This window comes from Lingula anatina, chromosome 4 (assembly GCF_051362555.1).
Source record: "Lingula anatina isolate TDL-2025a chromosome 4, LinAna3.0, whole genome shotgun sequence".
NCBI classification, from domain to species: Eukaryota; Metazoa; Brachiopoda; class Lingulata; order Lingulida; family Lingulidae; genus Lingula; species Lingula anatina.
The window spans coordinates 27,982,200-28,009,910 of NC_141770.1; the positions used below are offsets into that span (position 1 = coordinate 27,982,200).

General features: G+C 35.9%; 4 protein-coding genes and 2 long non-coding RNA genes across 8 annotated transcripts in view; 2 read left to right on the forward strand and 4 right to left on the reverse strand.

Annotated features, from left to right (window-relative positions):
- Positions 1–6,577, forward strand: LOC106169073 (DNA-directed RNA polymerase II subunit RPB3). Its single transcript, XM_013548379.2, has 8 exons — positions 1–265; positions 561–610; positions 729–850; positions 1,289–1,417; positions 4,339–4,384; positions 5,207–5,375; positions 5,725–5,762; positions 5,959–6,577. The coding sequence occupies exons 1-8, from the start codon at positions 180–182 to the stop codon at positions 6,135–6,137; spliced, it is 819 nt and encodes a 272-aa protein (XP_013403833.1). The 5' UTR covers positions 1–179; the 3' UTR covers positions 6,138–6,577.
- On the reverse strand, positions 1,886–4,192 carry LOC147762701 (uncharacterized). The gene is made up of 3 exons (XM_087010998.1): positions 3,508–4,192; positions 2,894–3,077; positions 1,886–2,564 (listed from the first exon to the last, which is right to left on the reverse strand). Exons 1-3 carry the CDS (start codon positions 3,676–3,678, stop codon positions 1,948–1,950), a joined length of 972 nt encoding a protein of 323 aa, XP_086867124.1. The 5' UTR covers positions 3,679–4,192; the 3' UTR covers positions 1,886–1,947.
- Positions 6,574–27,711, reverse strand: part of LOC106169064 (exocyst complex component 2) — a 23,552-nt gene continuing 2,414 nt past the window's right edge. The window contains exons 2-29 of one of the 3 annotated variants that reach the window (XM_087010980.1): positions 24,440–24,587; positions 24,134–24,304; positions 23,650–23,782; positions 23,225–23,268; positions 22,810–22,879; positions 22,400–22,524; positions 22,022–22,102; positions 21,592–21,737; positions 21,290–21,371; positions 20,899–21,001; positions 20,403–20,491; positions 18,652–18,753; positions 18,408–18,452; positions 18,088–18,215; positions 17,674–17,721; positions 17,287–17,456; positions 12,261–12,382; positions 11,847–11,920; positions 11,373–11,456; positions 10,830–10,945; positions 10,490–10,556; positions 9,995–10,111; positions 9,441–9,582; positions 9,050–9,105; positions 8,580–8,702; positions 8,134–8,195; positions 7,761–7,817; positions 6,574–7,423 (exon numbers count right to left, since the gene is read on the reverse strand). In XM_087010980.1, the coding sequence (XP_086867106.1) occupies positions 7,327–7,423; positions 7,761–7,817; positions 8,134–8,195; positions 8,580–8,702; positions 9,050–9,105; positions 9,441–9,582; positions 9,995–10,111; positions 10,490–10,556; positions 10,830–10,945; positions 11,373–11,456; positions 11,847–11,920; positions 12,261–12,382; positions 17,287–17,456; positions 17,674–17,721; positions 18,088–18,215; positions 18,408–18,452; positions 18,652–18,753; positions 20,403–20,491; positions 20,899–21,001; positions 21,290–21,371; positions 21,592–21,737; positions 22,022–22,102; positions 22,400–22,524; positions 22,810–22,879; positions 23,225–23,268; positions 23,650–23,782; positions 24,134–24,304; positions 24,440–24,551 (2,766 nt within the window). In that variant the 5' untranslated portion in view covers positions 24,552–24,587 and the 3' untranslated portion in view covers positions 6,574–7,326. Of the gene's footprint in view, positions 7,424–7,760; positions 7,818–8,133; positions 8,196–8,579; positions 8,703–9,049; positions 9,106–9,440; positions 9,583–9,994; positions 10,112–10,489; positions 10,557–10,829; positions 10,946–11,372; positions 11,457–11,846; positions 11,921–12,260; positions 12,383–17,286; positions 17,457–17,673; positions 17,722–18,087; positions 18,216–18,407; positions 18,453–18,651; positions 18,754–20,375; positions 20,492–20,898; positions 21,002–21,289; positions 21,372–21,591; positions 21,738–22,021; positions 22,103–22,399; positions 22,525–22,809; positions 22,880–23,224; positions 23,269–23,649; positions 23,783–24,133; positions 24,305–24,439; positions 24,588–27,711 lie in introns of all 3 variants that reach the window. The other 2 variants (XM_087010979.1, XM_087010978.1) reach the window with 2 other exon arrangements.
- Positions 12,644–15,801, forward strand: LOC147762702 (uncharacterized). The gene is made up of 4 exons (XR_015333892.1): positions 12,644–13,026; positions 13,341–13,447; positions 14,118–14,194; positions 14,709–15,801. It is a non-coding gene; the product is annotated as an uncharacterized LOC147762702 (long non-coding RNA).
- On the reverse strand, positions 14,178–16,801 carry LOC106173463 (uncharacterized). Its single transcript, XM_087011005.1, has 3 exons — positions 16,510–16,801; positions 15,450–15,582; positions 14,178–14,595 (listed from the first exon to the last, which is right to left on the reverse strand). The coding sequence occupies exons 1-3, from the start codon at positions 16,593–16,595 to the stop codon at positions 14,281–14,283; spliced, it is 534 nt and encodes a 177-aa protein (XP_086867131.1). The 5' UTR covers positions 16,596–16,801; the 3' UTR covers positions 14,178–14,280.
- Positions 26,486–27,711, reverse strand: part of LOC147762703 (uncharacterized) — a 3,063-nt gene continuing 1,837 nt past the window's right edge. The window contains exon 2 of the long non-coding RNA XR_015333899.1: positions 26,486–26,889. This is a non-coding gene — a long non-coding RNA (uncharacterized LOC147762703). The remainder of the gene's footprint in view (positions 26,890–27,711) is intronic.

The window sequence follows — 27,711 nt, forward strand, 5'->3', positions numbered from 1 at the left end:
AGCAATTAAATTATTATATTTATTCTTAAATCTATTATTTATGGAGTTAAATGTTATAAACAAAACAGAACAACCACACGCCCCCTCATTTGGAGCATTCCCAAGGGCGGCCATACTTGAAATATACCGGGAGATCCCACGCGGATGTTTGTTGTTACTGGCAGTTTTAAAAGATCACGATGCCGTACGCAAATCAACCAACTATACATGTTTCCGAATTGACCGACGAAAATATAAAGTTTGTTCTTGAGGATACAGATCTAAGGTAATGATTTGAGTGTTTACTTAAATAGTAATTATCTGAAAAAAAGGCTGACAAAGCGGCAGTAAGTGTCAATGTTGTCATTTGATTTAGTTTACTTAATTTGATACCAGCTAGTACCTGTAACTTACTCACCGTGTACTGTTTTTCTTTATCAGATCACCATATAATGCAATGGTCGGCTTGGTGGGTGGATTATCTGTCACTATATATGACATTAGAATTTGAGAGAACAAAGTTACTGTACACCTTTTTTGTTAGCTACTGTACTGTACTAAAATATTTATTTTACTTTCAGCACTGCCAATGCTATGAGAAGAGTTGTGATCGCCGAGGTTCCCACTCTCGGTAAGGCTAGAAACTAAGAAACTGTAAGAGTCAAATGAAATGAATATGGTGGTGGTATTACATTGTTGATTACTTGTGTCTCCTTTACATTTCATATACTTTTAATTTGCAATTTCAGCCATTGATTGGGTCCAGATTGAGGCAAACTCTAGTGTCCTCCATGATGAGTTCATAGCACACCGAGTGGGTCTCATCCCTCTGACCAGTGATGAGGTGGTGGACAGGATGCAGTACTCCAGGGTGAGGCCAGACCCCCCTTCCCCCCCCGCTCCTCTCCTGTGCGTGCACACACACACACACACACACACACACACACACACACACACACACACACACACATCTTTTTCTGTTTACAATTTCTGCCTGCATTTATTGGCATGTATTGGTAAATTTATACAATTATTGGTGCAAAGTGCTCAATGATTTAATAGCATTTTATATAAACTAGCCTTTTCAAATCTTAATCCCCAATCCCAGTGTGATTTTTTGTTCCATTTCATTTTTATTTTTTGTTATATATTAAATATATAACAAAAAATAAATATAATAATTATGTATGCTTATTCAGTGATAGTCAGTACCAAACTCGCTTAATTTAAATGCAGTCTCCCCCTCCTCCCCCTTGCCTTCATTGTTTGTATTCTTGTTGTTAAATGTCTACATTCCCATGATTTCCAGGATTGCACATGTGATGAGTTTTGTCCCGAATGTTCAGTGGAGTTCCAGCTGGAAGTGAAGTGTACAGATGATCAGACGCGGCACGTTACCACAGCAGATATGATCTCCAGTAACCCTAAAGTTGTCCCGGTAAGAGTGATTGGCATTTTCAGATATGATAGTGTAATAATGAAATCATGTGACCTGTGATGCAGATACAGGAAAGATCAACCTTCACCTGCTGTATGATCTCGAGTAACACTAATGCTGGACTGGTAGGAGTTATTGACCTTTTCAGATATGAAAACATATTCATAAAGTCATGTGATATATGACCTGAAAACTGGGAGGATTTCATGAATAGCTTGCTGGTCGATATTGTTTGCAGTGAGTGCATGGGAGGGAGGGAGGGGGGGATATTAAAATTAATATATATGTATATATATGCATATATGTTCACTAAAGTAGTTACCGTGTTAAGCTCCAGACTGAGAGGATGGATGTGATTGTTTTAACAAAAGTTTACTTTTCAAAGGATAACAATTTATTTCTGAATAACACAATTGAACCTCATACTTGTAAAGCTGTCAGTAAACTTTAAAAAGAAATAGTGTCACTGCTGTTAAAGGGAAACAAAATCAATTCAAGAAAGTAAACTTCAGGCAGTTTGTGGAGCTTGGTTACACACTTGTCTCCTTTTTGATGTGTTGACATGTTATGTCACTGATTTCCTGTAAAGAGAGTCTTTCAGCTGGGTCTACTTTGAGACATCTCTTAGTCAGTTCTGTGATCTCAGCGTACTTCTCTGCCATACTGAAGGTGGGGGCACCACCCTGGAGAGTGTGGAACCCTCTGTTAAATGCCGGCGTCAAGGTGACAAGCTCATAAGCTATACAGCCAAACTGCCAGACTAAGGCTTTCTCTGTGATAGCCTCACCTAGGAAGTATTCAGGAGGGTCATAGACACCCAGGGTAGGAAAAATCCAGCTGAGTTGTCGGTCTGATGTGGCACTTACCACTGAAGAGGGACGGAAATGTAGCTTGTCTTGGTCATCCAGGAAGTGGAGGGTTCTGGGAAATGTCATAGCGTCATGTGGCACAGTCATCATGAGGTTGGCGAGTTTGTGGAGAAGGTCCCAGATGGTCTCCACGGGGATATCGATCTGGACTCGCCTGTGAGCGTCCAGAAGATCAGTGAGGGTTTTGGTGTATTTCAGCACGTAGGTCGTGTGTCTGGAAGTGTGGAACTGCGTAATGTAGCATGGGTCATTGACATAGGACTGGACTATCTCTGGATCTGAAAATAACAGTTTGTCTTTTTTCTTTTAGAATATCAAGTGAAATATTTGACCAATTTTTTGTCAAACAATGGATACCATGAACAAAAAGTGCTGTATTTATGCTTGGCTTGTTCTTTAATTTAAAGGTAATTTTCTTTTACAAGAAAAAGAATGAAAAATAAGAGTTTCACCAAATTATTAGTTTTGATTTGAAATTTTATACTGGAAAATGCAAATATTTTGGTGCTCTGTTAGTGACCTCTGCAATCTATATATATAGCACTTCAAGTTTCAGGATTTTTTTTTAAAGGTCCACATTCATCTTGGGAAAACAGTTTAAATTTACCTGCTGAGTCTCTGGAGTCGATCACTTTGAGATAGACTCTTTCCCCACTAAAGCGGCAGACGGCAGGATAACATTGTTCCTGCAGGTGTTCCGTAGTGACGGCAGGGGGGTCTATCAGGAAGTCATCCATACTGAGATTGGAGAGGCTCAGTTGAAGTCTTCTGGGTAGAGGAAGGGAACTGGTCTGTTGAAAAAATTACGAAATTAGGTTATATCAAGCTATATGTCACCTTGATGAAATTATTTAAGAACGAAAAGTTATCCAAATGAATATTGATAGTTCACTTTAAACACCATATGTTTACTAGTAAACAACAACCCTGCACCCAGGAGTATATAATAAAATAAAATTCAGACGTTAAAAGCTGTAAGTAATAGCTAGGTTAAACATTTATTGCAAAGTTTTACTGTGAAATTGGGGAAATTCATAAGATTTTAAACATTTTCCCTTTAATATATCAACATTTTAAATTACTTCAATTTAAAATGTTGATATATTAACATTTTAAATTACTTCAATTTTCTGATTTTTAAGTACGCTAAACATAAAAAGAAATTTTAACCAAGATTGATCCCAGTTTTCTTGAAATGAGAACTGTGCTCAGTATATGTACCTGCTGTAATCTCCTGAGCGTCACCCCGTTCCTGATACGCTTCACACACAGCTGCTGTAGTGAGGGTACACTGGGGCGCCAGGTATGACTGAATAAAATACTGTGGCTAAAGGGATTAAAACTTTGTTCCATGTCTGGGACTCTGTAACCAGGAACACTCAATGAGAGCATCGCATCCTTTGTCTAGGTCACCAACTGTGAGGATGTCGTGGTGACACTTGGTTACCATGACAATTGGCTGTGAAGTCACAACTGTATTGTCATGTGTTGTCAAATGTTACACAAAGGTTTCTCTGTTGTTTTAAATTTGATGATGTCACAATGAAATGATTTGTTATGTAAGGAAGATGACCATTCTTTATCCAATACCCAACAATTAACATACCATTGTTTTGCAAGAATGAAATTTTACAACAATATCCAATGCTATTGTGATCAGTTGTTATCTTCTTTGCTAAAGGTTTTGTTGGCCGAATATAGATGTCTTATTTTACAAGCATTGGACATAAGTTATATTATAATAAATATTTGCAGTTATCTCACTGACAGGTGAAGAAAGTTTACGTAGATATTCAGACATGCTATACATTTTTTCAGAATGTTGGACATTCAAACTGGCAATTATAAAAAAATTGCCTGAAGGATTTTTGCCAGACTGACTGTAAATTCAATAAAGCTGCTCTTAAACTTGTTGGTAGTCCCTTGAACTTGCTGGATACACTTTTCTACCAGTCCCCCAAAATTTTGTCAGTCAGTATCATATTATAAATTAAGGACAGTCAGATTTTTGACAGTATGCACTCATGGTGGAAATGTTCCCACTCATTTCAGGTGACATCCAAACACAGAGAGGAAGAAGGATATGGTGAAACAGATGGTGAGGAAGAATTCATCAGCACAGTCATCACATACAGGCCCGTAGCCAGCAATTTTAGAGGGGGGGGGTTCGTTTTCTGAAAAAGTGGACCTTTTACCATAAAATCCTCAAGTGCATAGATCAAATCGTACCCAGAGTGGACCTTTTCCCAGCAAAAAGGGTTGTTCTTTTGAACCCCCGAACCCAACCCTGGCTAAGGGTCTGACATAAGTAGCATGTTATATGGCCAGAAAATGAACACAGTTTAAAATCCCAAGGAAAATCATTTCAGCAATGTTTTTCTTCAATTTGGTAAAAACAGAAAAAGGGGAAAAATGTAAGAAATCAATTTGCAGTTAGCATTGGAATTGAAATTTTATTAAGTCCAAGACAACAGAGGAAGTATATTTATGATTTTCATTTGTTTATGTCATATTAAAGCAATAATAACTCTTCGTTTCGGCCAAAAAATGAATTTTCCTGGAGTAAACAACAATTTTCCCATACTTACCAATGGTTAATGAATCCATTTTTACATTCAAAGTTAGTCCCTGGTTTTTTTCTAAAAAGTTTGGTTTTTTGTTAAAATCTCTTAAGAGATTTTAACAGAGTATAGACATCAATGGAGGTCACGTGGTCTAAAGCCAAGTTCAAATATCAGAATAAAAGCTATAACTGCTGTTTTTGTGGTAAAACAGAATATATTATATTTCTATGAGTTATTCACAAGGTTATTATTGTGAAATATAGGTCTCATACAAAGAGTTATTATGCCTTTAACTAAAAAAATAGTGAAAACAAAGCTCTATGAACATATTTGTGACAATTTCCAATCTTTTCCAGATATCCTGATAGTAAAGCTACGCAAGGGACAGGAGTTGAAGTTACGAGCGTTTGCCAGGAAGGGATTTGCCAAGGAGCATGCTAAGTGGAATCCAACCAGTGGAGTGGCGTTTGAATATGACCCAGATAACGCCCTACGCCACACAGACTATCCCAAACCTGAGGAGTGGTACGTTGCTGGACACAAACGATGCTTACATGTTTTCAAAATTTATTTGCCAAATGTATTGATAAGTTTGACCAATACAATCTTTGGAAAAAATCAGCAGTAAATTTGGTATAAAGTAAAAAAATAATACTTTTTGTTTAACAACATGGTACTGTGTAAGTTAAGTCTTAATTTACTACCTGTTTCTAGAATTTTCTGCAGTGACACTTCATTTAAATTATACCAATCCTCATTCAAACTTAGTGGTGTATATTATTTGAAGAAAAGAGAATTGTTAATGTCATCTAAGTTTATATAATACTTCAATACAAGTTGCATAACTGAGATGAATTTTCAAACTCATTTCCAGGCCAAAAAGTGAATACTCAGAGTTGCCAGATGATGAGTGTAAGTACAGGTGAAATCTGTTTGTTTTATTTAATAAACTTATTGTCTAAAACATTTGAATAATTAACAAATTTTTTTCTCTCCCAAATTTAAAATTAAAGAGAAAGAATGATAAAGACCAGATTCATTCTCATTCAAAATGATATAATTTCTATATTGGAATGCCATCACAAGATAATTCTATCCATCATTTCAGTTGAGGCACCATATGACATGAGTGGAAAACCCAACAAATTTTTCTTCAACGTTGAATCCTGTGGAGCTTTAAAGCCAGAAAACATTGTATTCAGTGGACTCTCTGTACTGAAAAATAAACTCAGTAACTTACAAACTCAGCTCAGTCATGAAATCCAGAGTGATGTGTTGACCATTTAGGTGCTGTGTTCATAGCAAATGATGAATGTATACATTTTTTGTCTGTTTCTGAACTTAAATTATTTGGAAAGAGGTGATTTTTATGACAACGATATGTCCTCATTACAAAAAACTATGGCTGGGCACAGAAAGATCACTCATAACTGAGGGAAATGGATCCTGATTGCTTCAGAGAAGTGACTGTGTATTGACAAACGTTTTGAAATCTGTATATACTTGTAAACACAGAATGTTTTCTTCGCATTAATTAAAACAAAAATATTCAACCACTTTTGAGAACAAGTACTGTATGATATGTAGATAGATGTAGAAGATTTTAGAATCTGATTTATACAATAGTGATGCAGTATACAACCTGTATTATTTTGTGAGAAAAACCAAGTAAAATGTTTTTTTTCTGAAGACAGTGTAAATAATAAAGTAAATATTGAAGAACCATCTTTCCATACATTTATTATTCACTATAAGTTAAACAATCAACATAAGAAAGCAGCACAATTTCTTTGTCACGTCCTGTTACATTGCACGCACCATATCAGTATCATGACATCTGTATTTAATGAGTTTGTTTTGAAAATGTTTAAGAATTTACATTGAAATGTACATGCAGCAGCAGGAAAGGCAATTTTACGACAATGACAAACTGTTTCAATACACATTTGTTCATTGAAGCAAATGAATAAAGTACGATAGTTGATATACTGCACCATGGCACTATTGCAAACGTGAAAAAAAAAAAATGCATTGCATGCCAGTCCACAGATTCAAAATTTAATCTTGGAGTTTTGAGTCATTGAATTGGATGATATTTCAAATTCTTACAGATAATCCAGTGAATAATAATAACAATAAGTTTCTTCTGGGGATTCAAGGCCTCTAGCAGATAACACTTACCTGCATATTACAAAAAAATTATTAATTATATGTTAGTACTATTATTTATGGCATGCTTAAGCCAGTGAATTCTATACATATAGCAAGAGTCAAGCAAGTTGTCTTTGTGTTTGGCAAATTCCTCCTAGCTTCAAACAGGTGATCACGGTGTAGAAGAGCAGACTATGCGGGGGGTCCCCTCAGAACTGAACACTGAATTCCAGTGAATTCCACACATACAGTAAGAGCAGAAGTTGCCTTTTTGTTTGTCAAGGTCCCTTTTGTTTCTATTGTCATTTCTGCGTAGTAGAGCAGACTAAGCGGCAGGTCCCCTCAGCACTGGGTCACTCTTGAAACACATCAGCTGGAACTTCATCCTGGTCTTAAAATTGTTGATCAAATCTTCTAGGAACCTGGGGCACAATCAACATAACATGTAACAGTCATTAAGCAAGTTATTGGACTTCCTGTGGAAACTTACATCCATTATAACTATTACAACTTATGTTAACGTTATCAACAGAGCTTATATATGTGAATTGGCAGTCCAAAATGGGCCCTGCAACATCATAATTACGGGTTAATATAATAATGATAATATTGGGACCAAAATCATTTATCAAGTGGACCAGAATAACTTCTTTTGAGTCAAATTAGACTAGAATGGCTTTCACTTTAAATTTTACAGTTAAGACCAACTGGTGTTCAAGTTCTACAGTGAGACCAGTCTACAGTTTAATGTCTACTTGCCTCTTGTCCTCAGACTTCAGTTCAGGGAGGTAGTCTAGGGCCTCCTGGACAGCCTCACTGGAAACAAAATACAAATTAAATATTTAGAGTTTCTAAAACAGAGAACATTTTGCTGTGATAACTAAAATCTTTTTAAATTCTATGGCTTCCATGGCAGCTACTAGTTTGATCTTTACCAAACTTATTTATAAAGATTAAAATTCTACATTTTCAACTGAAAAGGTATCCACATAAATGTTGTAGAAATGTTGCTGTTACAGTATTTAAAATTCAACAAATATCTGCACTTGGCAGAAATAAAGAGAACTGAGGTGACCTCGTATATTTGCACTGCAAAACTACATTTGAAATGTTTCAAAATGTCCAGTTTTACCTGGACTCATCGGTGGCGTACAAGGCAACAGCATCCTGTAGGGTAATCAGCTCAAGACGAGCCTGGGGGGAAAAGAACGCAATTATATAATAATACTAGTCTAACAGAATGACTTGACTATCAGTAAGACTGCTTACTACCAAACTAACAAAGGTAAAAATATAACTTTGTTGGGGGGAGGTAATAATAATGTATTAAAATACAACTCTGAATTTTAATAAAAAGGTTGCATGCATTGGTCTGGAGTGAGCTGTAAGATTAACCAAAGAAAAATAAATTTTTCATGCTAGTAAGTAGTTTTTTTATGAAGCTGTAATCATTGAGTTTTTATTCATAGAAAAAAGGGAAGAAATAGTCCCCATTTGTAATTAAGAAAAAATATGAAAAACAGTACTATTCACATATAGTAACATTGTCCAAGAAGATAATGTCATATTAAAGATTACCTGTAAAGCACCATTAAGATTAAATGTTTCCACACATAAAATAAGTCTGGCCACCTCCTCACTGACCGCCACAATGACCCTGGTCAGTATTCTAGTGACCAATACTGGAGATATGGCAAATACCTGGAATATATCAAAATATTAGATGTTGTTTTCCACAAACAGATTACAAAATCTAACTAATTTACAAATACTGTTTGATTTACTCAAACAATTATGCATCTTCCTGCAGTAATTTGGCACAGTTGGCAAGAGCTTCAATTACTTTCAATAGCAATCTGTCATTAGTGTCCCTAAATATAAATATTTCATTATTTATAATTTATGTTTCTGAAATCAGTGAAATACAGTGGTAATTTAATGAGTGACTACTCAAACTTCTAGGTTCCAAACGTAACGTCTATATAATTTTTTTAATCATTTTTTAAAATCATTTTTCCATCTAGAAAATAAAACAATAAAATGTTCACCTCAGCGTGAACTCTGATCAGCCCCATTAAAGCCTCCTTCAGGTAACTTCTCACACCTGGCAAAGGAATAATAACAATGTGTATGTGACAATTTTCTTAAAAACTTTCTATCTCAAAATTCACAATTTTTCATGTGTTACATAATTATGCAAATAGACAGCTGACCACTAAAATCTTTCAAATGAAGTTAACTATAGATATTTCTCATTCAGAAAGAAGCTTGTCTTTTGCCATTTTAACACAATCAAACAAAACATACTCTACCCAAAAACTTGTAACTTAGTAAGCAGGTCTGTAGGCATGGCAGGGTGGAGGGGATGGGTCGGGGGAGGGGGGGGGGGGGCAGGGGGTCAAAAGAAGAAAAATGCAGGCTGCTAAATCTCTCCCTTACCCACTGGTTTCAGACACTCATCCCAGTTAAACCTCCCTGCGTACATGTTCTGTTCTAGTGCTCCAATAATAGGGTTGGACTTTTCTTCCACATAGGCTTCAAACAGCTTCTCGTCCACCTCTTGGAATGCAGATATGGCCTCCTGGACACAATGCAAAGATTCTATTTAGGATACTGGACAGATTACATGATTCAAAGGTAGTTTATGAAATATCTTATATTAAAAATGTAGTTGTCTTTTCAAATTAATTAGAGTTTGAGTCTCAAATGCATCCACCTGGGCTACAAAAACAAACAGAAAATAAAATTAAAGCAAAATATTAATTCATAATCAAAATTTACCTCTTGCTGCTTAAAAAAGTTGTCATCCTAGTCCAACAGCAATTCAGTAAACAAGAACATGATTTTTTCCATTGGCAATCTCACAATAACTTCCCTATTCATAAGCCCATAACATGAAATGTAAGGTAAAATGTCTCACCTGGGTTATCTTCTCTGTCTCTGGACACTGGTGTTTGTCCATATTCTCAGTAATGTCAGTTAAAATGTCTTACCTGAGCAATCTTCTCAGTCTCAGGATACTGATGTTTGTCCATATTCTCAGTAATTCTAGGAATGGCTCTCTGGATGGTGTGATTGCAGTTGCTCAACATTATCAGAAGTCTCTTGTCCTGAAGATAGTGACAAAATATTGTATTACTTTCACTTAGTCTGAGGAACTTAATTCGAACACGTTTTCACAGCAGGAATAATGTACTAAATGACATATTAATTGTTCTGGTTCTATTTGTTCGTATAATCACTGCTGCATTTAGTAAAGCAGTCTTATATCATACCGCATTTTACAATGGGGTAAAGTTATTATAAGAGATATAAAAAACAAACTTGTGAAAAAGCTTGATTTGTCTTTAATTTGTCAAAAATGAGTAAATTTAACCCTTTTTCAAAACTGCATGTGCTAGCAGTAGCCAGTTCAATGATGTTAAAACATCTTATAAATACACTGTAGTCCATATTTTCAGATCAAAAGCTGATGAAATCCTTCTTACATAAGCTGGAACTTTCTCTTCTTGTGTTTCTTCTTCTGCAGATACACTGCTACTCTGTGTTTGCTTCCTGTAGAGTAGAGTTGGACTTTTTTTTAAACAAAAATCAAGAACAAAAACTTGTACACAGGGCACTAAATTACCAGCTAATGAACTTTAACTGAGCTATATTACGAGTTCTACGAAAGACAACTGTTATGCCTTTTTAATTCCACCATTCTTATTCCATATCTTATAAAATATACGATGAAAGAAAATATGATCAAGATATCAATATAATAATAAAAGAACAAACAGTACTACAAAATCTGTCCTGAAAAAATCAAGAAAAAGAGACGCCTACTTTGGCTTTAGTGTGTCTCCTTTAAAGGCCAACTTCTCGATGCAATTTGAGAATTCTTTCACAAGTTGTGTACACAGCGCTGTGGCCTCAATTTGAACATCTCGTTGATCAAACAGCTGCAAATAGATCATAAAAGAAAATGGTTATTTTTCTCAGTTAAAAAAAAATGTAATTCATTCAAAAAATGTCATGTCTTTATTTTGGCCACTTCAGTATATCATATTTTTAATTCAAGGTCTTATGATATTAATTTAATCCTATAGGATATTAACTATAATTCATAATCTGCATATAACTTTTGCAGCAGTAAGAACAATGTATGTTTTTAGACAATCTATGAAGTTTGTTCAAAATGTTATATAACTGAATAATTAGCCCCTTTTTATGTTCAAAGAGCACATGCCCAAAAACTTCAAAATGAAAATAACATAAATATATATGAAATTAAAAATCATTGTGTTACACACTCAATTACTTTACAAAAATTAGTTACTGAAATTGTGAAAACAACCTATCAACTGGTCTGCCTATGATAAAACTCACATTGGTCTCTCCTGGCTTCAGCTTCATGACTACCTCATGGAGGTGCTGGATTGTTTCATTGACTATATTCTCAAATAATAGGGGCTGCAAAATAATCATCATAGACCATTTCAACTTTTATTCTGTGAATTTATAAAATAAAATGTTTATCTAAGATCATCTGAGAACTAATCTTTTTCTTTTTGCTTTTAATTTTAACTGTACATACTGTATCAGTGCTTCAAGTTGTTTTTTAAAGTGAATAATATAACATTCTATTGATAATGTAAAATTAATTTACATCTATTTATCTTATATATTTACTATATGCTTTGTCTTAATAAGCAAAAACTTTAATTCAATTTTAATTCACAAAATAACACATACATATTATTAGACATTAAGCAACAACTTAAATAACACCTGATAAAAGGGTCAGCAGATATTGTTAAAGTGACCCACTTATCAAAAATACTGTCACAGTGACCTACTTACCAGCTGAGTGATGCCACCACACACATCATCTGTATCCACATTCCAGGACTCCCTCTGGTGGAGGTTCTTCATGTCTGGGTAATATAACAGATGAAGATTAATCAATGTTGGGGTCAGATTTCATTTCTAACAAGAATCAGGAATCATAAGAAGGGTAAAGATGTTCCTTAAGACCAGCATTCTTCATAAAGTAAGCCCCTTTGGAATGTGGATGGGCCATTATTTTGATGAGTTTCCTTTTTTTTTTACAAGTCCACAGAATTTTTTTTAATTCACATTAAAACGTGTATTTAATAAACTACTTTTGACTAAAAAAATACAACAAAATATTATCCTTAATTATTTCATACAGCCGTGAAAATACAAAAGTATATACTGTAAGATATGAAAACAACAGTGACATGTTGTCCTCACCTTGAATAGCTTGTTTGAGCAGTGTCACCATGCAGTGTGTTCTCATGTCAAAGGCCAGCTCTTGGCAGATGTTTAGACATTCTTCTGGTAAGTCTAAGTTAGAGAGAGCACCAACACATGACCTGAAATACAACAGATTGTGTTAGGTGAGACAAGACAACAGATTGTGTTAGGTGAGACAAGACAACAGATTGTGTTAGGGGAGACAATACAACAGATTGTGTTAAGTGAGACAAGACAACAGATTGTGTTAGGTCAGACAAGACAACAGATTGTGTTAGGGGAGACAATACAACAGGTTGCGTTAGGTGAGACAAGACAACAGATTGTGTTAGGTGAGACAAGGCAACAGATTGTGTTAAAGTGAGACAAGACAACAGATTCACCGTTCCGAGATGAGTGATTGACAGCATTGTTTTAACCAATAGAACCGTATAATTAATGTCACGTGATACGCATGTGTAAACAGCCGCCATCTTACCGGACAAACAATCATCTGTCCGGTGTATCAGATTACGTTGAAGATTTTTGCATTTTTTGTCACTTAAGACAAGTTTCTCCGACAAAGTCATGCCAGTAAAACACTGTTGTTATGGGTGTTGCAAATCTGATTCTCGTTATCCGGAACGAATGGAAGGGGTGTATTTCATTGCTTTTCCGAAGCCAAAAACACAGCTGGAGAAGTGTCTAACCTGGATTCGTGCATGCAGCCGTCACACAACTCAGCGTTAAGAATGTTACAAAAGACACTTATATATGTTCAAAGGTGAGTTCAAGCTCTTATTTATGCAGTGCAGACATTTACTTATTCAGTTTATTCCAAAAACAATTTATTTACAGTAAACGGTATACAAAACGTGAAGATGGCGCCGAATATTAATATGGCGACAGACTTAGTAAGTTTGTAATGCAGGACAGGGAATGTAACAGCCACGCATCGTAAAATTGTGTATTTTCCCTGGTTACTGGGGCTTTTTCTGGTTAAACCACCGGTGTTATGAAGATATGTTTGATGTTTATGCCTTTAAACTATAAACCTTTATAATAGAAACTATACATTTTTTCATTCATGACATGTAGCATTTCAAAAGTGCCAGTGGCCCAACATCAGATTATCCTGATCCTGTTCCCTTTGACAGCAGTGTCTTCAGAAAAGCAAGAAAAAGACTATAGCAGGAGGTTGAAAGGTAATATTATTATACTACACATCAAAACATCTGAGAACATGTAAATTAGGCATAATTTTCAATTACTCATTTCTTGGGAAAAAAAATGATCGAGAAATATGTACACAACAGAATGTGCTTTGTTCAAACTAATACCCCCGTCACACTTATTTGCAATCAGCAGGAAACAAGCAGAACCAACCGGAATGAATGAAATTTAAAATTCGTACACCATTCGGGAGGGAATTTCAAATTCTTACAGCTTTGTGAGAATGTCGCTAGAATACTCGGAATGAACATCAAATGATTCTGGCACATTCCAGATAAAGGACCCGTCACACTAGAGACAGAATGAGCAAGAATGCCGTTGGAAATACAATCCTTTGTACATTCCTGGATATAAGAATAGCTGACCCTAATGTTTTGCTCATGCTCAAAACTTTTGAAATCCATTCAGTGGGAAATTTATTTGGTTCTAGTGTACAAGTGATCACCAAATTTATGGATAATGTTCCATGACGTAAAGAAAGTTTAAAAAAAATGGACTTGTGGCCTCAATTCAATTATTTCATTTAACTGTGAAGCATATTCTTGATTTAATGTCCCCATTATGCCTATTTCAGCTTTATACATAACAAAAATTTCATAGATTATAATTTTTTTTCGTTCAAATAATTTTTTGTTCTTGCAGTGATGAGAATAATTCGCATGCATCGGACTCAACTGTTGAAACAGAAACTGGTACAGGCACTCAGACAGAAGAACAGTGTAAGTTTATTTCAAGTTTAAAGTATTAGACAAAAATGGTTTTGCAAAGTCTTTGGAAAATCTGGATAGTTTTTATAGAAGTTCCGTCATGTAAGCTTGATCTGGCATAATCCTCTGAATTGTGTAAATACAATAAATTCACAGAAGTCGCATCCTGTTATCATGAGCTGTCCTTGAATTTGAGCGTAATAGCCATGGGTTGTTTTTAATCTTATTTCCCCATTATTGTTTTCAAGACAAAAATTGGCAATGTCTTCACATGCTGCCAAAATTTTCATGTTTCTTGCTGTGAAGGGACATTTGATTTCTGCAATTCCAGTTTGTCCATTGTCACACAACTTTCTATCTGGAGTTGCCCCAATTCCATGGACTGAATCCTCTGTCCTTTTGATGTTTCTTGTCTGAAATAAATCAGTCATAATTAAAAACTAAATGTATATTTAAATAAGAAATCATGTCAGCATATACATTTATTATAATTGTAAATATATACATAAATTTTTTTTTATTGCAGGGGTTTCTCCAATGGACATGTTAGCTATATCTACAGATTAACACGTATTGCGTGGTGAATTAGACTTGAAAAATAACAAAATCAAGCAATTGGAGTCAATGATCATGAAATTGAAAGACGAAAAAAAAAAGCAGCTGAAGGCAAAAATTGAGGATCAAATGAAATTTGGAATAGACAGCATTTTAGACAAAGAACCGAAGTTAAATATTACACAGGAATTACGGTTGCGGTTTAAAAGCGGTTTAAAAGTTTGTTCAAATTTTTGATACCAGACAACTATATACTACAGCATGAAAAAGGTCGGATTGATATTAAAATTTTGACACAAGAGGACTGCTTATTTTCAGTGTTGATACAGTTACGTCACAATTTTGGTTTCAAGGATATTGCCATTAGATTTGGTTTAACTGTTCAGTCTGCTGGAAGTATTTTTAATACATGGATAGCCCACATGCATCATAAAGTTAGGACAACTGTCAATATGTTGCTTTATAACTTTATTTCAAGTTACTTTTGTCACTGATAAAAGCTCAAATGAAGATGATTGATTATTAAAAAATAAATTATAATTGTAGAAATAACTTTCAATTGTACTTACTTAAATGAAAATGTGTATATATAGAAGCGAAAAATGCTTTCATTGTATACAGTGATTTTTTTACCCCAATTTTGCCACTTTTCTGCCAAAAGCTGATAAGAACTTGTTGTCGAAATGTTATGTGATATCAAGCAGATTTTTACCTGATAAGATAGATATGAGCCAAGTTGCACTTTTCTTAATGGTATATCTACATCCACTGAAGCAATATAGGCCAATGGGTTCCCTTTCAGGTTTTCGAGGATGTTGATGTCTTGGTGGCTTATCTTTGGTAATCTGAAGTTCAACAGAATTTTCATATAACTTGAACACCCAGGTTTTGAAATAATACTATTAAATCATCTAGTGTTATTTGAGTGTTTCACAACGTAACACTACACTCGGGTCCAAAACAGAAACTACCCGATGTCAGTACTGTACATAAAAATATTATCTCTGTAGAATTTTATTGCTGAAAAGTATATAATAAAACCACAGAATGGGCTTTTAAGCGTATGAGTAATTTGTTATGATTTATCTGGGGAAAAGCAAAATAAAAGCATTCAGCACATAGCTGAAAACGGACAATTCTGGTTTCATGAAAATAAGAAATATCTATATTTTTAAAAAAATTTAGTCAAAACATACTGGGAATAGGGATAAAAAATGCAAGTAAACAGTCTACTAAAATAGCTCACTGAGATAGCAACCATTTGATTTTCTAGAGGTGGTTTGGAATTCTTGTCTGGTGAAGAAATTTTAAATTATTTTCTTGATGCAGTGAGACTAATATTTTTTCTTCAAATTTAAAATTTCATATGGTAAGAATTATTTTTACAAACTGTCAAAATCATCTTTACTCGAATCTATACCTCCCCCCCCCCAAAAAAAAAAAAAAAAAAAAAAAAAAAACAAAAAAAAACAAGAGAACACTCGATACGTTTTCAAGGGTGGTTTTCTAATTATTGTGTGTAAGACAACACAGAAATCTAATAATGTACTTGTAATAAACACCATTTGACCAAAAATATATTTATCACATTCTGAGTGACTCAATATCGTGTACAGAAGTTTCACTGCACAAATGTAAACATGTCCACTGTGGTACTACAGTAGGCTAGACATAAATGATAGATCAAATGAAAGGCGTGAACGGCGTACGCAACAATTGTACCTCTAAAAGAATCTAATTGTAAGGAAAAAGTAGAAAATGTAAAAACTTACCCGGCTTTACAAGAACAAAATGAATCGGACAACATTTTATCGCCGATTTCGATTTGGAGTTTGTGCGGTTCTTCAGTTTTCCTCATCGAGCGCCAACATTGTGCGTCACCATAAATTGTTCCGTTTCCCTCAGAAATCTTCACATTGTGAATATAACCTTGCGTAAAATAGTTCAGTCCTTTTTGAAGAGCCTTTTATGACACAGATTCACTATTCGGAAGGAAATTAACTGCGATATTTTCTGGTATGTTCTCTAAGGAATCTGACACGATGTTTGTCTGCTCGGTGGCCATTTTGACTATTGCTTGTTACACCTAGCAACAGTATCTAAGGGGGCGGAGCTTATCCGCTCATCTCGGAACGGTGAATTGTGTTAGGTCAGACAAGACAACCGATTGTGTGAGGTGAGACAAGAACACAGTTTGTGTTGGGTGAGACAAGGCAACAGATTGTGTTAGGTGAGACAAGGCAACAGATTGTGTTAGGGGAGACAATACAACAGGTTGTGTTAGGTGAGACAAGACAACAGATTGTGATAGGTGAGACAAGGCAACAGATTGTGCTAGCTGAGTCTACACAACATAATGTATTGGGATAGAAAAATCAATCAGGACATGGAATGGTGAAATGAAATGCTGCCGACAGTCAGAGCCTAGGAAGCATGCATACATGCAGCCATGAAAATGAAGAAGCTAGATGTAATTGGGCCTGAGACTAGGGCTAATCTAACCTCATAAACCTTACATAGACAGGTAATTCATTATCACACATCCTCACCTGATATATCTCACACAGTGTGGCAGCCAGGCGCCCCGAGTATCATGTTTACTTTCGGACCATTCTCCAAAGGTTTTGCGCAGAGCTGGATCAATGTTTTCCAAGGACTCAGGTAAAAATGCAGCTCTCATCAAATTGGAGAAAAGCTGGATAACATCAGAAGCCATTTTCTGAATAAAATGAAAAAGATTAGATTTAGGGGAAATCAGCAATGACAAGCTTTAACTTCAAATGGTGATTTTAATGTTCTCTTTCTGCAGCATTCTACAAATATGCTTAACTTCCTGAGCTATTCTTCATATGCCAATACTTGTTCATGTACAGCTTATCAACTTGTTAACTATTTATAAATAATCTGTAAGTTTTTTATGTTAACACTTTGTTTACCTTAAACTCCACATGCTTTGAAGTGTCAATCTTTTGGATTCGCTCAGTCTGAAAGCAAAATTATCACTAAGAGGGTTATTCACGACCGTTGATAATATCATGTTATTACAGTTCTCAAAATGCATGTATAAACTATTTAACAGGTTAATGATAAAAATAAAATTATTTTTCTAAGGCTATCAAATACTAAAAGGTAAATAGAATGTTATACAAGTGCTGAGTGAACCACACTGGTTATCATATCAATACAGTTCACCTACCTCTCTCAGGATGAGGTTTCCACTGAAGTCAGCCTGACCTAGCTTCCAGAAGTCATAAATCTATACAGTTCACCTACCTCTCTCAGGATGAGGTTTCCACTGAAGTAAGCCTGGCCCAGCTTCCAGAAGTCATAAATCTATACAGTTCACCTACCTCTCTCAGGATGAGGTTTCCACTGAAGTAAGCCTGGCCCAGCTTCCAAAAGTCAGGGAAACTTTCTGTTAGAATGTCTGTTAATTCTTCAACAAAGAGCACCCTCTGTGGAGTTTTAAACTTCCATCCTACAGAAAAAAAGTATGTAAGTGAATAAATTTTAAGTTAAAAGACATGCTGCATTTAAATAATTTCTTCGAAAGAAAACTATCTGGGTAAATTAAAACATTATGCATTTGATGAAAACCATATTTGCTATATTTTGTGTCCAATGAAGAGAATGAACTCAATTTTAAAGATGATAAATATCTAAGGCCTACCTGCTTGTTCTGGAGACTGCGTTGAGCTGAAACTATGGTTCTTCCCTGAAATAAACAATTATTGAATATTCAGGCAGTCTTTTTTCAGAAATTAAAGTAAAACAGCTTGCATTAAAACAGCACCATTCTTACCTGTAAAAAGCCTTGATGAATTTTGCAACTGATTTCGAGAAATTCTGAAGAAAAAAATCTCTCTATGGTCTATGGCAGAGAGTACAAAGTTAATACTGTGAAGAAAACTGACCTGTTTTAAATCCTGAAGTGAGACTGAACCCTGGCACTGCTATCCTCTGAGAGGGGGTGGGTGGGGTCTCAGTCTCAACCTGGGGCAGCATGAATGACTTATCTGGAGGAAATAAAACATAAAATACTTACTATTCACTTTTACACACCTGTAAAACTTTAATTTGTGCAAAAGTGGACATGGGTGACACATTTAAAGGAACAATGTATATAAGTCTATTGTCTATATTGTTTTCAGTCAAGGTGGATAAAACTGAAATTATGAGCTTTTACAGCTACAATACAAACCTATTTTTTTTATTAATGTTAAGATATAATTCCTTTATTCTGCCCTTTATTTCATATCTTACACGGCTGTCATTAATATATCAACAAAGGATTTCACCACTCAAATTTCAAGATAAATAACTGGAGAAACTTTTAAAAGTAATTGAAAACTAATAACCAACTGAAAATGTAAAAGCAAACTTGACCACCAAAATAATTTGCATTCTACCTGTACTTTGTAACCATTCATTCATTTACCAAAACAAATGATAATACATTAAAAAACTGAAAAGTAAACTAAATGAATAAAAAAATATTCAAAAATTGGGATTTCAAGCATCAAACAATCTAGTGCCCCAGACAACACCAAAAAGTTCAAGTTATAAAAGCAGCTTTGCCACCCCTCAGAGAAAACAGAAACCAAAAACAACATGAAGTCACTGGTTTGAAGAAAGCTGGCATCAGATTCTTCTTTTTAAATTAAAGCTTTATTTGTAAGCACGTTATCCACCTCAGTCAAGAATTTAGCAAGTTAATTATAGCAGGGTGGTTAGGACACAATAATGGCTGGGCCAAAAATATGATAAAAGTACAGACTTTCCAGACGGTATCTAGTAATCTGTTGGTTAATCCAGGCTCTTCCATACACCGCAAATTAAAATATATTGTTCACATTTACCACCGGTTGTTACATGAATGGATTTTGAAAAGTAAATATATATACACATATAGCATTTGGTAAGGAAGTTAAGAATTATTTCCCCAATAAGAACCATTTTTTCTTTAAATTCAGAACCAGCAACTTACCAAATAAAGGGTAAACAAGCCTGGCTTGCTGTATTAATATGATTTTCATTTTATCTATACACTGTGACAGTAAATGAGATAATATGTCTCCATCACAATTAAAAGATAATATAGAAACAAGTGTTTTCATAATCAATGGCCCCAAAATTTTCTTATTTATTAATGAATTCAAAACTGCAATCTAACATTCCCAAGTTTCAATTCAATAAATAAATACTGTAATGCAAGAACTTTAAGAGAATAATTTTTCTAACTCATCTCTCCCCATATAACTCCCTCTTTTAAAACAAATTTAAAAACATGAAATTTAATATTAAGTACCCATGCCCTGCTCCCCAATGTACAAAGTTTACAAGCTAAGGGGTGTATATGACCCCATGAAGACAGACACATGGGACTAGTTGGATCAGTCCAAACTCTGTGGGGGGTTCTCTCTAAAGACATTCAGTGCAATCAGCTTAACTGTCTGACACACCTACTCGAGTAGCTAGGGGTAATTAACTTTCAACAAGCTGCTTTAAGAGGTGTGTCATTCAGTTGCACTGAGCAAGTCCCTGCAGAGCTGGACCGACCCAACTAGTAGGATGTGTTTATCTGAATGCTCCCCCTGAGGCATGAAGCCAGTTAAAGAAGTTAGTAGAAGGTGCCCACCACCTGTGTCCATGTGTCCAGTCTTACAGTCTGTCAGCAGCTGGAGCAGCCACTGTTGCTGGTTACTAAGACACTCCCAGGCTGGGTCACCTGCACTCTCCAGCTCTACTAGGTACCTGGAATTGACGGGAATTTTTTAATTTTGGGAAACAATTTTCTTCTGAAGTTGCTATATCTGACAGTATATGGTTATATCTGAAAGTGAGTTTGACAACACTGTGTCTTCACCACGAGGACTTAGTTGAACCATTAATGCCAAGTGCTAGTCCTTGTGTAGACAATATTGTCAAAGGCAAAGCCATCATAAGCTGAGAAACATGTCTTTGTAACTGTCATGTAATTAAAAACTAAATTAATGACCCTTGATGTTCTGGATATTCATAACAAGCTTAACAGAGACCTTTTCAGAAAATGAAAAAGAATTCTGACAGCTATGCAGAGAAAAATCCATTTTCTATGCCTAAATGTAATCTTATGAACAACTCAAAAAGGTGGGCTCCTGTCTTCCTTACGGTGCTCTCACCTGACCAGTTTCTTCTGCTCATCCAAGGTGGAAGGAAGCTCCAGAAGTTTTTTATGCAGCATCTCCCTGAAGTCAGCTACACGCCGCTCCACTTCTTCATAAACTGAAATATCCAAACAAATATCTAAGCAATAGCTCAATACATTTTGATAGAAGTCATAATGTTTAAAACCCATTCTATTTTTAAAATACTTTAAACTAAACAGTTTAACTGTATTCCTTGAACATTTCGCTTTCTAACATTTTTGTTCAGGCAATAAATACTAAATTATTACTAAAAAAATTCCAATCTTCAAAATATTATATTATAGTTTAAATAGTTTTAATTTACGCTTTAAGTACATAAATCAAATGGAAATTTTAATTTTCAACATAGTAGTTGCATAACTACCTTTTTTAAAGACAGCTATATCTGTGTCCTTAAAGAGTGACCTCACTCTCCCATAGTCATTGATAACCATGTCATAATCTCCCTGGGAACATTGAAACACAGAACCTTCAGTTTAAGACCATTCTGACAAATAACATAGCACAATACTACTCTCCATTAGGATGAATAAAAAGAAGAACTCATAAAGCATTTTATTTTAGTCAAAAAAAATATATCAAAACCTTACTGAGATGACTGAATTTTAAAAAAGGTTCGTAATCAAAAATATATGAATCATACCTAAAGCAGAGGGCTAATTTTACCTTTTTAATATTTTTCTCCATGTTGCATGGCAGATTGAAGAGAAACTTGAACCTCTGGAGGACACTGAGGGCATTTCTGGTGCTGTCTGCCCTGTCCTTCCTCCCCAGGACATCTTGAAACAAACTGTCAGCCGTCTTGTTGGCATCTGGGAGCATATACAAACTTAGTCAGATTATAACTAGAAAACACGCTAAAGAAATATGCATACATTACAAATGTGTCATTTTTACAATATTTTTCTATTTTGTGAAGATGTGCATATTTTCCTTTCCCAGTTCTGTCAGTTTAAAAATCTCTAATGAAATCAGTTATCTTGAAGATACCTCCATTTTCCATTTAACCTATAAATTCAATATGTGTGCTCTGCTTGCTTTCCATCCATTTCAGCCCACAAAATCTTGATGATCAGAGCCTCAAATCAAAGCTTACCGCGAAGTAAGTTCTCCAGTTGGTATGTGATACTGCTGCCATCATTGGCCTGTATGTCTCGTATCAACTCCTCATGCATGGCTGGCATTGTGGGAAAATAGAATACAGGTCAGGGAGATGTAAAATTAACATTTTATTTGACTGGGAGTTAATACATCTTCTTTTTTTTCCCCAGTTTGGGAGTTGAATTAAATGTTCTCATACAAAATAAAAATAAAAAAAAAAATCACATACTTCACTCTAATTTTTTTCCTGTTCGATATTTATATTTAAGGAGATTGAGGAGATTTTTTTAATTTATAAAAAATTTTTCTAACTGCTGGCAGACTCAAGGAACCAATCACATAACAGCTTTCCCAAGACAAGCCACACCCATACTTCTCATGGTTTCCTGACAGTCCATGAATGTGGACAGGTTTGTCTTGACAAATGCCAGTGGCCCCTCTTTTTGGCGACCGCTGTTCCTCTTCAGATACTGTAGTCCTGCCTTTAAGTCATCAAACCTTAAACACACAGAGAGATTCTGAATAACACTGTCAAAAAGAATTTTACATCTTACTAAATAAAATCAGAGCCTGCAGTATTTCTATTTTTCAGTGATATTTTTCAGCTTTAAATTTTCAATTTAACAGAGAGAAATAATTATACACAACTTATTCTAGAGACTAAACTGGGGTTCACACTGGTACTTAGGATAATAAAATGTTTAAGAAAAGTGAAGATTTGTTGAATAGTCAGTTCATTAAATACTCATACATTACTACATCAACCTATTGAGATATTCCTACCCTGCACCGTGGTGGTTTTCCAGCAGGAACCAAGCAGAATCAAAGTTTTCCAGTTTAGTGTCCCCAGAACCTAGGGAAGAAAATGAGAGGTCCATCAGAATGTGTCACTGTCATATCTAACATTCCAGGATGAGCTGTCACATGGACCAACAATCACTAATTAGTTCAGCAACAGGTCATTGAAAAGAACAAACAGCAGAACAGATAACCACAGAATGTTCATTGTGTATGTCTAACTTTGTATCCATCTGTCTCTCTCACTGTCTCACTGCCTGCCTGTCTGTGTGTATGTCTTTCTGGGATAAATTGATTTTTATCATTACCTCATCTAAACATTTGCCCTTCTATTTTCACCATGAAATCACTCATACAAAGAGACCTCTAATTCAAAATGGGAATGTATGACTTCATTTACCTTCAGGGAATATTTCCAGCAAGATATCCTCTGCATACTTCCCCCTGAAAGAAACATTTTGAACAAATATTAATGTCTAAAAACTAATAACAGGTCACTTGTCTAATAATTAATAACAGGTCACTTGAGGCTAAAGCAGTTTTATGTATATTGTTTATATTCTCAGAGATAGACTGGCCACTCCTCATCCCCTTCCACACACACACACACACACACACACACACACATGCACACACACACACACACACACATGCAAACACACACACACACACACACACACATGCACACACACATGCACGCACACACGCACACACACACATGCACACACACACGCACACACACACACACATGCACACACACAAACACACACACATGTACACACACACGCACACGCAAACACACACACTCACACATCTCATACTCACTGGTTGCCCTCATCAGACAGCCCCAGGGGGTTCTCAAAGTCTCGGCTGACCACGGGGGAGGAAGCCCGGCCTCGCCCCAGGCGGTCCAATGTCTGAGATTCATCTATCCAGATAGCAGACTCCTGTAAGGGACCTGAAGAACAAATACAGGTACTAGTACAGAGTTCTGGTGCAGTTGTCTTGACTAAAGAGGGAGCCACCAAGGCATGTGACCAGGAGACCATCTCAACAAAGAACACAAACACAAAACCTTACTTTGAGCCAATTCCCTGCAGAGAAGTTTTATCTGGTCACCTCCAACCTCTTGAACACTGATTTTAAGAGAAATTAATTGTCTGGCTACAGTACAGCCCAAATTTTGGATGTTCTTAAAAAATAAAAGTCTTTGGAACACCTAAACATTTCACATTTCAAAACATTTTGACTTCTTTTACTATCACCTTTCACCTTGACCTATTTGCCATGACCTTCGACCTTGACCTACCAGTCTGTACAAAGTATCCCCTGAAGCCCACAGTACAGGTGCCTGTGCCTGCAGACTTAGTGGTCACCACAATGTCCCCCTTGCCCTTCCCCGGCCCCGTCCTGGCAATGATCTTGTTGGGGGATTTCCATTCTGCTGAGAGGTAGCAGTCTACACCACAGATTTTGAGACCTAGGACAATGACAGAAAATAAAGTCAAGTCAAAAGATTTTCAAAAATAAAAAGGCTTATATTTGTATTTTACAACAGTCCAAAGATAATTTAAGTGTACAAGTTTATTGAAAATAATAGTTTATGAATTCTTACCAATCAAATCCTTGGGCTCAGCCCCCAGGTTTTCCCCCCTGATGGTCACCCTGGTCCCTGGGGGCCCCTCCTTGGGGGAGATCCCTGTTACCAGGGGTGGCTCAACTGACATTATTCTGGATACACCTCACACATCACTAGAGGACACCTAAGACGACATGACACTTTGTAAAATTATCACAATTTTATTGGCTAGGAAATGTACAAAAGTAATTATCATATCAAAACAACATAAAAATGCATTAAGTAAATAATTAACAAAAAAAATAACAAATAAATTAACACTTCTTGCACTTCTTTTCCTCTGAGATTCATGATATGATTTATTTAATATTTAAAAAGTAAAGTGCGTGTGTGTTTGTGTGTGTGTGTAAATAAATATGAACTAAAAGAGAGTTAAGACACTTTTTTCCAATGTTGGATGATCACATGGCTAGCATCAAACAGGATAAAATTTAATTAAGGTTAAGAGATAGTAAACACAATAAGTTTTATCTAATGAAATAATAAGGTCTGTTTAAATTTCTTACCAATCAAATAAAACTTTTCTTACAAGAACTTTTGAACTGAGATTTGTTTATAGTACATTTTACTTGGACTAGGAGCTCATTTCATAGAACAATACTGGATAATTTAAAGGACGTCTTTCAGAAAGATTTGACAGTAGGTAGCTTAAATAACAAGGGCACTGGGTCTTGTGTTTATCTAACGCCAACATCGTGTAGTGTTCACAAATATAATTCCCAGTCATGTAAATTAATTTGATTAGAGTCGATTGCTTGTGCGTGTTCACAAATATAATTCCCAGTCATGTAAATTAATTTGATTAGAGTCGATTGCTTGTGCACTCGACTCGTTTTATGGCCTTACCCGTAGTTATGTAACTTAAGTGGACGTGTGCAATTTGAATAATTAAAATATGTTATGTACCTTTACATATACATATGAGATGAATGTCCTAAACTTATATAATTTTGTACGCTTAATTCAAGCGTGGGCTCGAAATAGGACATTACGTTTTAAACTTACTCAGTGGATAACGCAATTCGAAATTCCACGGTTCGTGTCAGATTTACGTGATGTCGCGCAAAGAAAACCCAAGTCCACATAATGACCTGTTTAATGGTTTATTAGTTGATGATCCCTAACTACATGTTCTACGTGAAGCCTCCAAGCTCTAGGCCGTCTCCCATAGCTCCGTCGAACGGTCACCTTCGAGTCTTCTTCAGTCTGTCCTCCACGATCTTAATTCTAGACATCTTTTTATACGTATTTCTTATCTATAGGTGGATTCTGTGCTGCAGTATTTGGCGGTACATACTAATTTTAATTATTCAAATTGCACACGTCCACTTAAGTTACATAACTACGGGTAAGGCCATAAAACGAGTCGAGTGCACAAGCAAAGATGAATGTCCTAAACTTATATAATTTTGTACGCTTAATTCAAGCGTGGGCTCGAAATAGGACATTACGTTTTAAACTTACTCAGTGGATAACGCAATTCGAAATTCCACGGTTCGTGTCAGATTTACGTGATGTCGCGCAAAGAAAACCCAAGTCCACATAATGACCTGTTTAATGGTTTATTAGTTGATGATCCCTAACTACATGTTCTACGTGAAGCCTCCAAGCTCTAGGCCGTCTCCCATAGCTCCGTCGAACGGTCACCTTCGAGTCTTCTTCAGTCTGTCCTCCACGATCTTAATTCTAGACATCTTTTTATACGTATTTCTTATCTATAGGTGGATTCTGTGCTGCAGTATTTGGCGGTACATACTAATTTTAATTATTCAAATTGCACACGTCCACTTAAGTTACATAACTACGGGTAAGGCCATAAAACGAGTCGAGTGCACAAGCAATCGACTCTAATCAAATTAATTTACATGACTGGGAATTATATTTGTGAACACGCACAAGCAATCGACTCTAATCAAATTAATTTACATGACTGGGAATTATATTTGTGAACACTACACGCCTTCCCTTTTTACCAGAAAAAAAAAAATACATTTTTTTTTTTCATTTATCACGTTGGAGACATTCACTCTACATTATAATTACAACATATATACAAAGCGAAGCACGTTAATAAAAGAACACGTTACAGACAGGCCCGGAGGAAAACCAGAGATAAAACCCTTTAATTCATATCTTTCTTTATCAATTTAGGGAAAAATAGCTCTGGAAACCGGGCAAATGAGCGCCTTATATTTTAAAGTCTTTAAAATTCATTTGAGTCTTTTAGTGTTTAGTCTTTCAATGGCATCATCGGCAAAACAGCGGGGTCCACCCCTCTCGGCTGTATAGTTACTTGGGTTCCAGGACGCAGGACTGATAGGTCTAATGGATCGAAGCGCTGGAAACCCTCAGCCTTGGATACGCGGCAGGCGGTGGGTCGGAGGCGATGACACAGGCACGGCGATCCAGGGACCATTCACTGTCACCTGAAACAAGACACAAGGGAGAATAAACTTTCTTCGTTATAATAAAGTTTCATCGTCTTTTTGTTTTTTTTTTTTTTCATACTTAAACCTCCCTTCGGTTGTATCTACGTTCAACATACATCTTCCATTACTTCTTTTTTTTAATATGCATATACCGTATAAGCATTAATTCTAGGGAAACAATTCCAATCACAAGCTCGCCACAATAATAATATTGATAATAAACAAAGTCAATCAGGGCTAATATGAAGAGGAAAAACACCACCTATCATCCCAGACAACAGGAAAACCCACAGTTAGACCTAATCAAGCTACCAGCACCATCACGACCGTATCAAGCTACCAGCGCCGTCTCGGCCTGTCTCATCAGCAACACCTGGCCATATGCTGCAGATAAAACTGTGTGAGCTACCAGTGCCGTCATGGTCTGTCTGCCAGCAATATCCGGCACATATTGCCAGCAAAACTCTGTATGTTTCCGAAGTCACAGAACACCCGTCGTATCGATCATCATGGCTGGTTACTCAAAAAACAACAAGATATTAGCTAGACAAAATCTCTACCCAGTTCCCACAGAACACGGTTCTGCTACCTATCCCTTCATGGGCAGGCATCAACATAAAAAATACCTGGTCTAAAATACCAGTCCCGACACTCCAACGTGGAGCATGGTACCCTTAAAGAAATTATCTGGTCTAACTTGCATTTATCCATCGGTGGACCTAAATTAACAAGCAGCCCTACGTCGCTAGGAACATACCAGAATTTTTTTCGCTCCCATACGGAAGCAGGGAACCATTTTAAATAAATAATAAAACATCT

Bases quoted from the DNA above. Each gene is read 5' to 3' on its own strand.
- LOC147762701 (XM_087010998.1), bottom strand. From the start codon at position 3,678: ATGCTCTCATTGAGTGTTCCTGGTTACAGAGTCCCAGACATGGAACAA. The intron at 3,078-3,507 runs GTACATATACTG...TTTTTTCAACAG, and splicing joins CGCTCAGGAGATTACAGCAG to ACCAGTTCCCTTCCTCTACC. The intron at 2,565-2,893 runs GTAAATTTAAAC...TGTTATTTTCAG, and splicing joins CGACTCCAGAGACTCAGCAG to ATCCAGAGATAGTCCAGTCC.
- LOC106173463 (XM_087011005.1), bottom strand. From the start codon at position 16,595: ATGAGGAAAACTGAAGAACCGCACAAACTCCAAATCGAAATCGGCGAT. The intron at 15,583-16,509 runs GTAAGTTTTTAC...GTTGAACTTCAG, and splicing joins TTTTGTTCTTGTAAAGCCGG to ATTACCAAAGATAAGCCACC. The intron at 14,596-15,449 runs GTAAAAATCTGC...GATTTATTTCAG, and splicing joins GCTCATATCTATCTTATCAG to ACAAGAAACATCAAAAGGAC.
- LOC106169073 (XM_013548379.2), top strand. From the start codon at position 180: ATGCCGTACGCAAATCAACCAACTATACATGTTTCCGAATTGACCGAC. The intron at 4,385-5,206 runs GTGAGGAAGAAT...AATCTTTTCCAG, and splicing joins AGGATATGGTGAAACAGATG to ATATCCTGATAGTAAAGCTA. The intron at 5,376-5,724 runs GTACGTTGCTGG...ACTCATTTCCAG, and splicing joins TATCCCAAACCTGAGGAGTG to GCCAAAAAGTGAATACTCAG.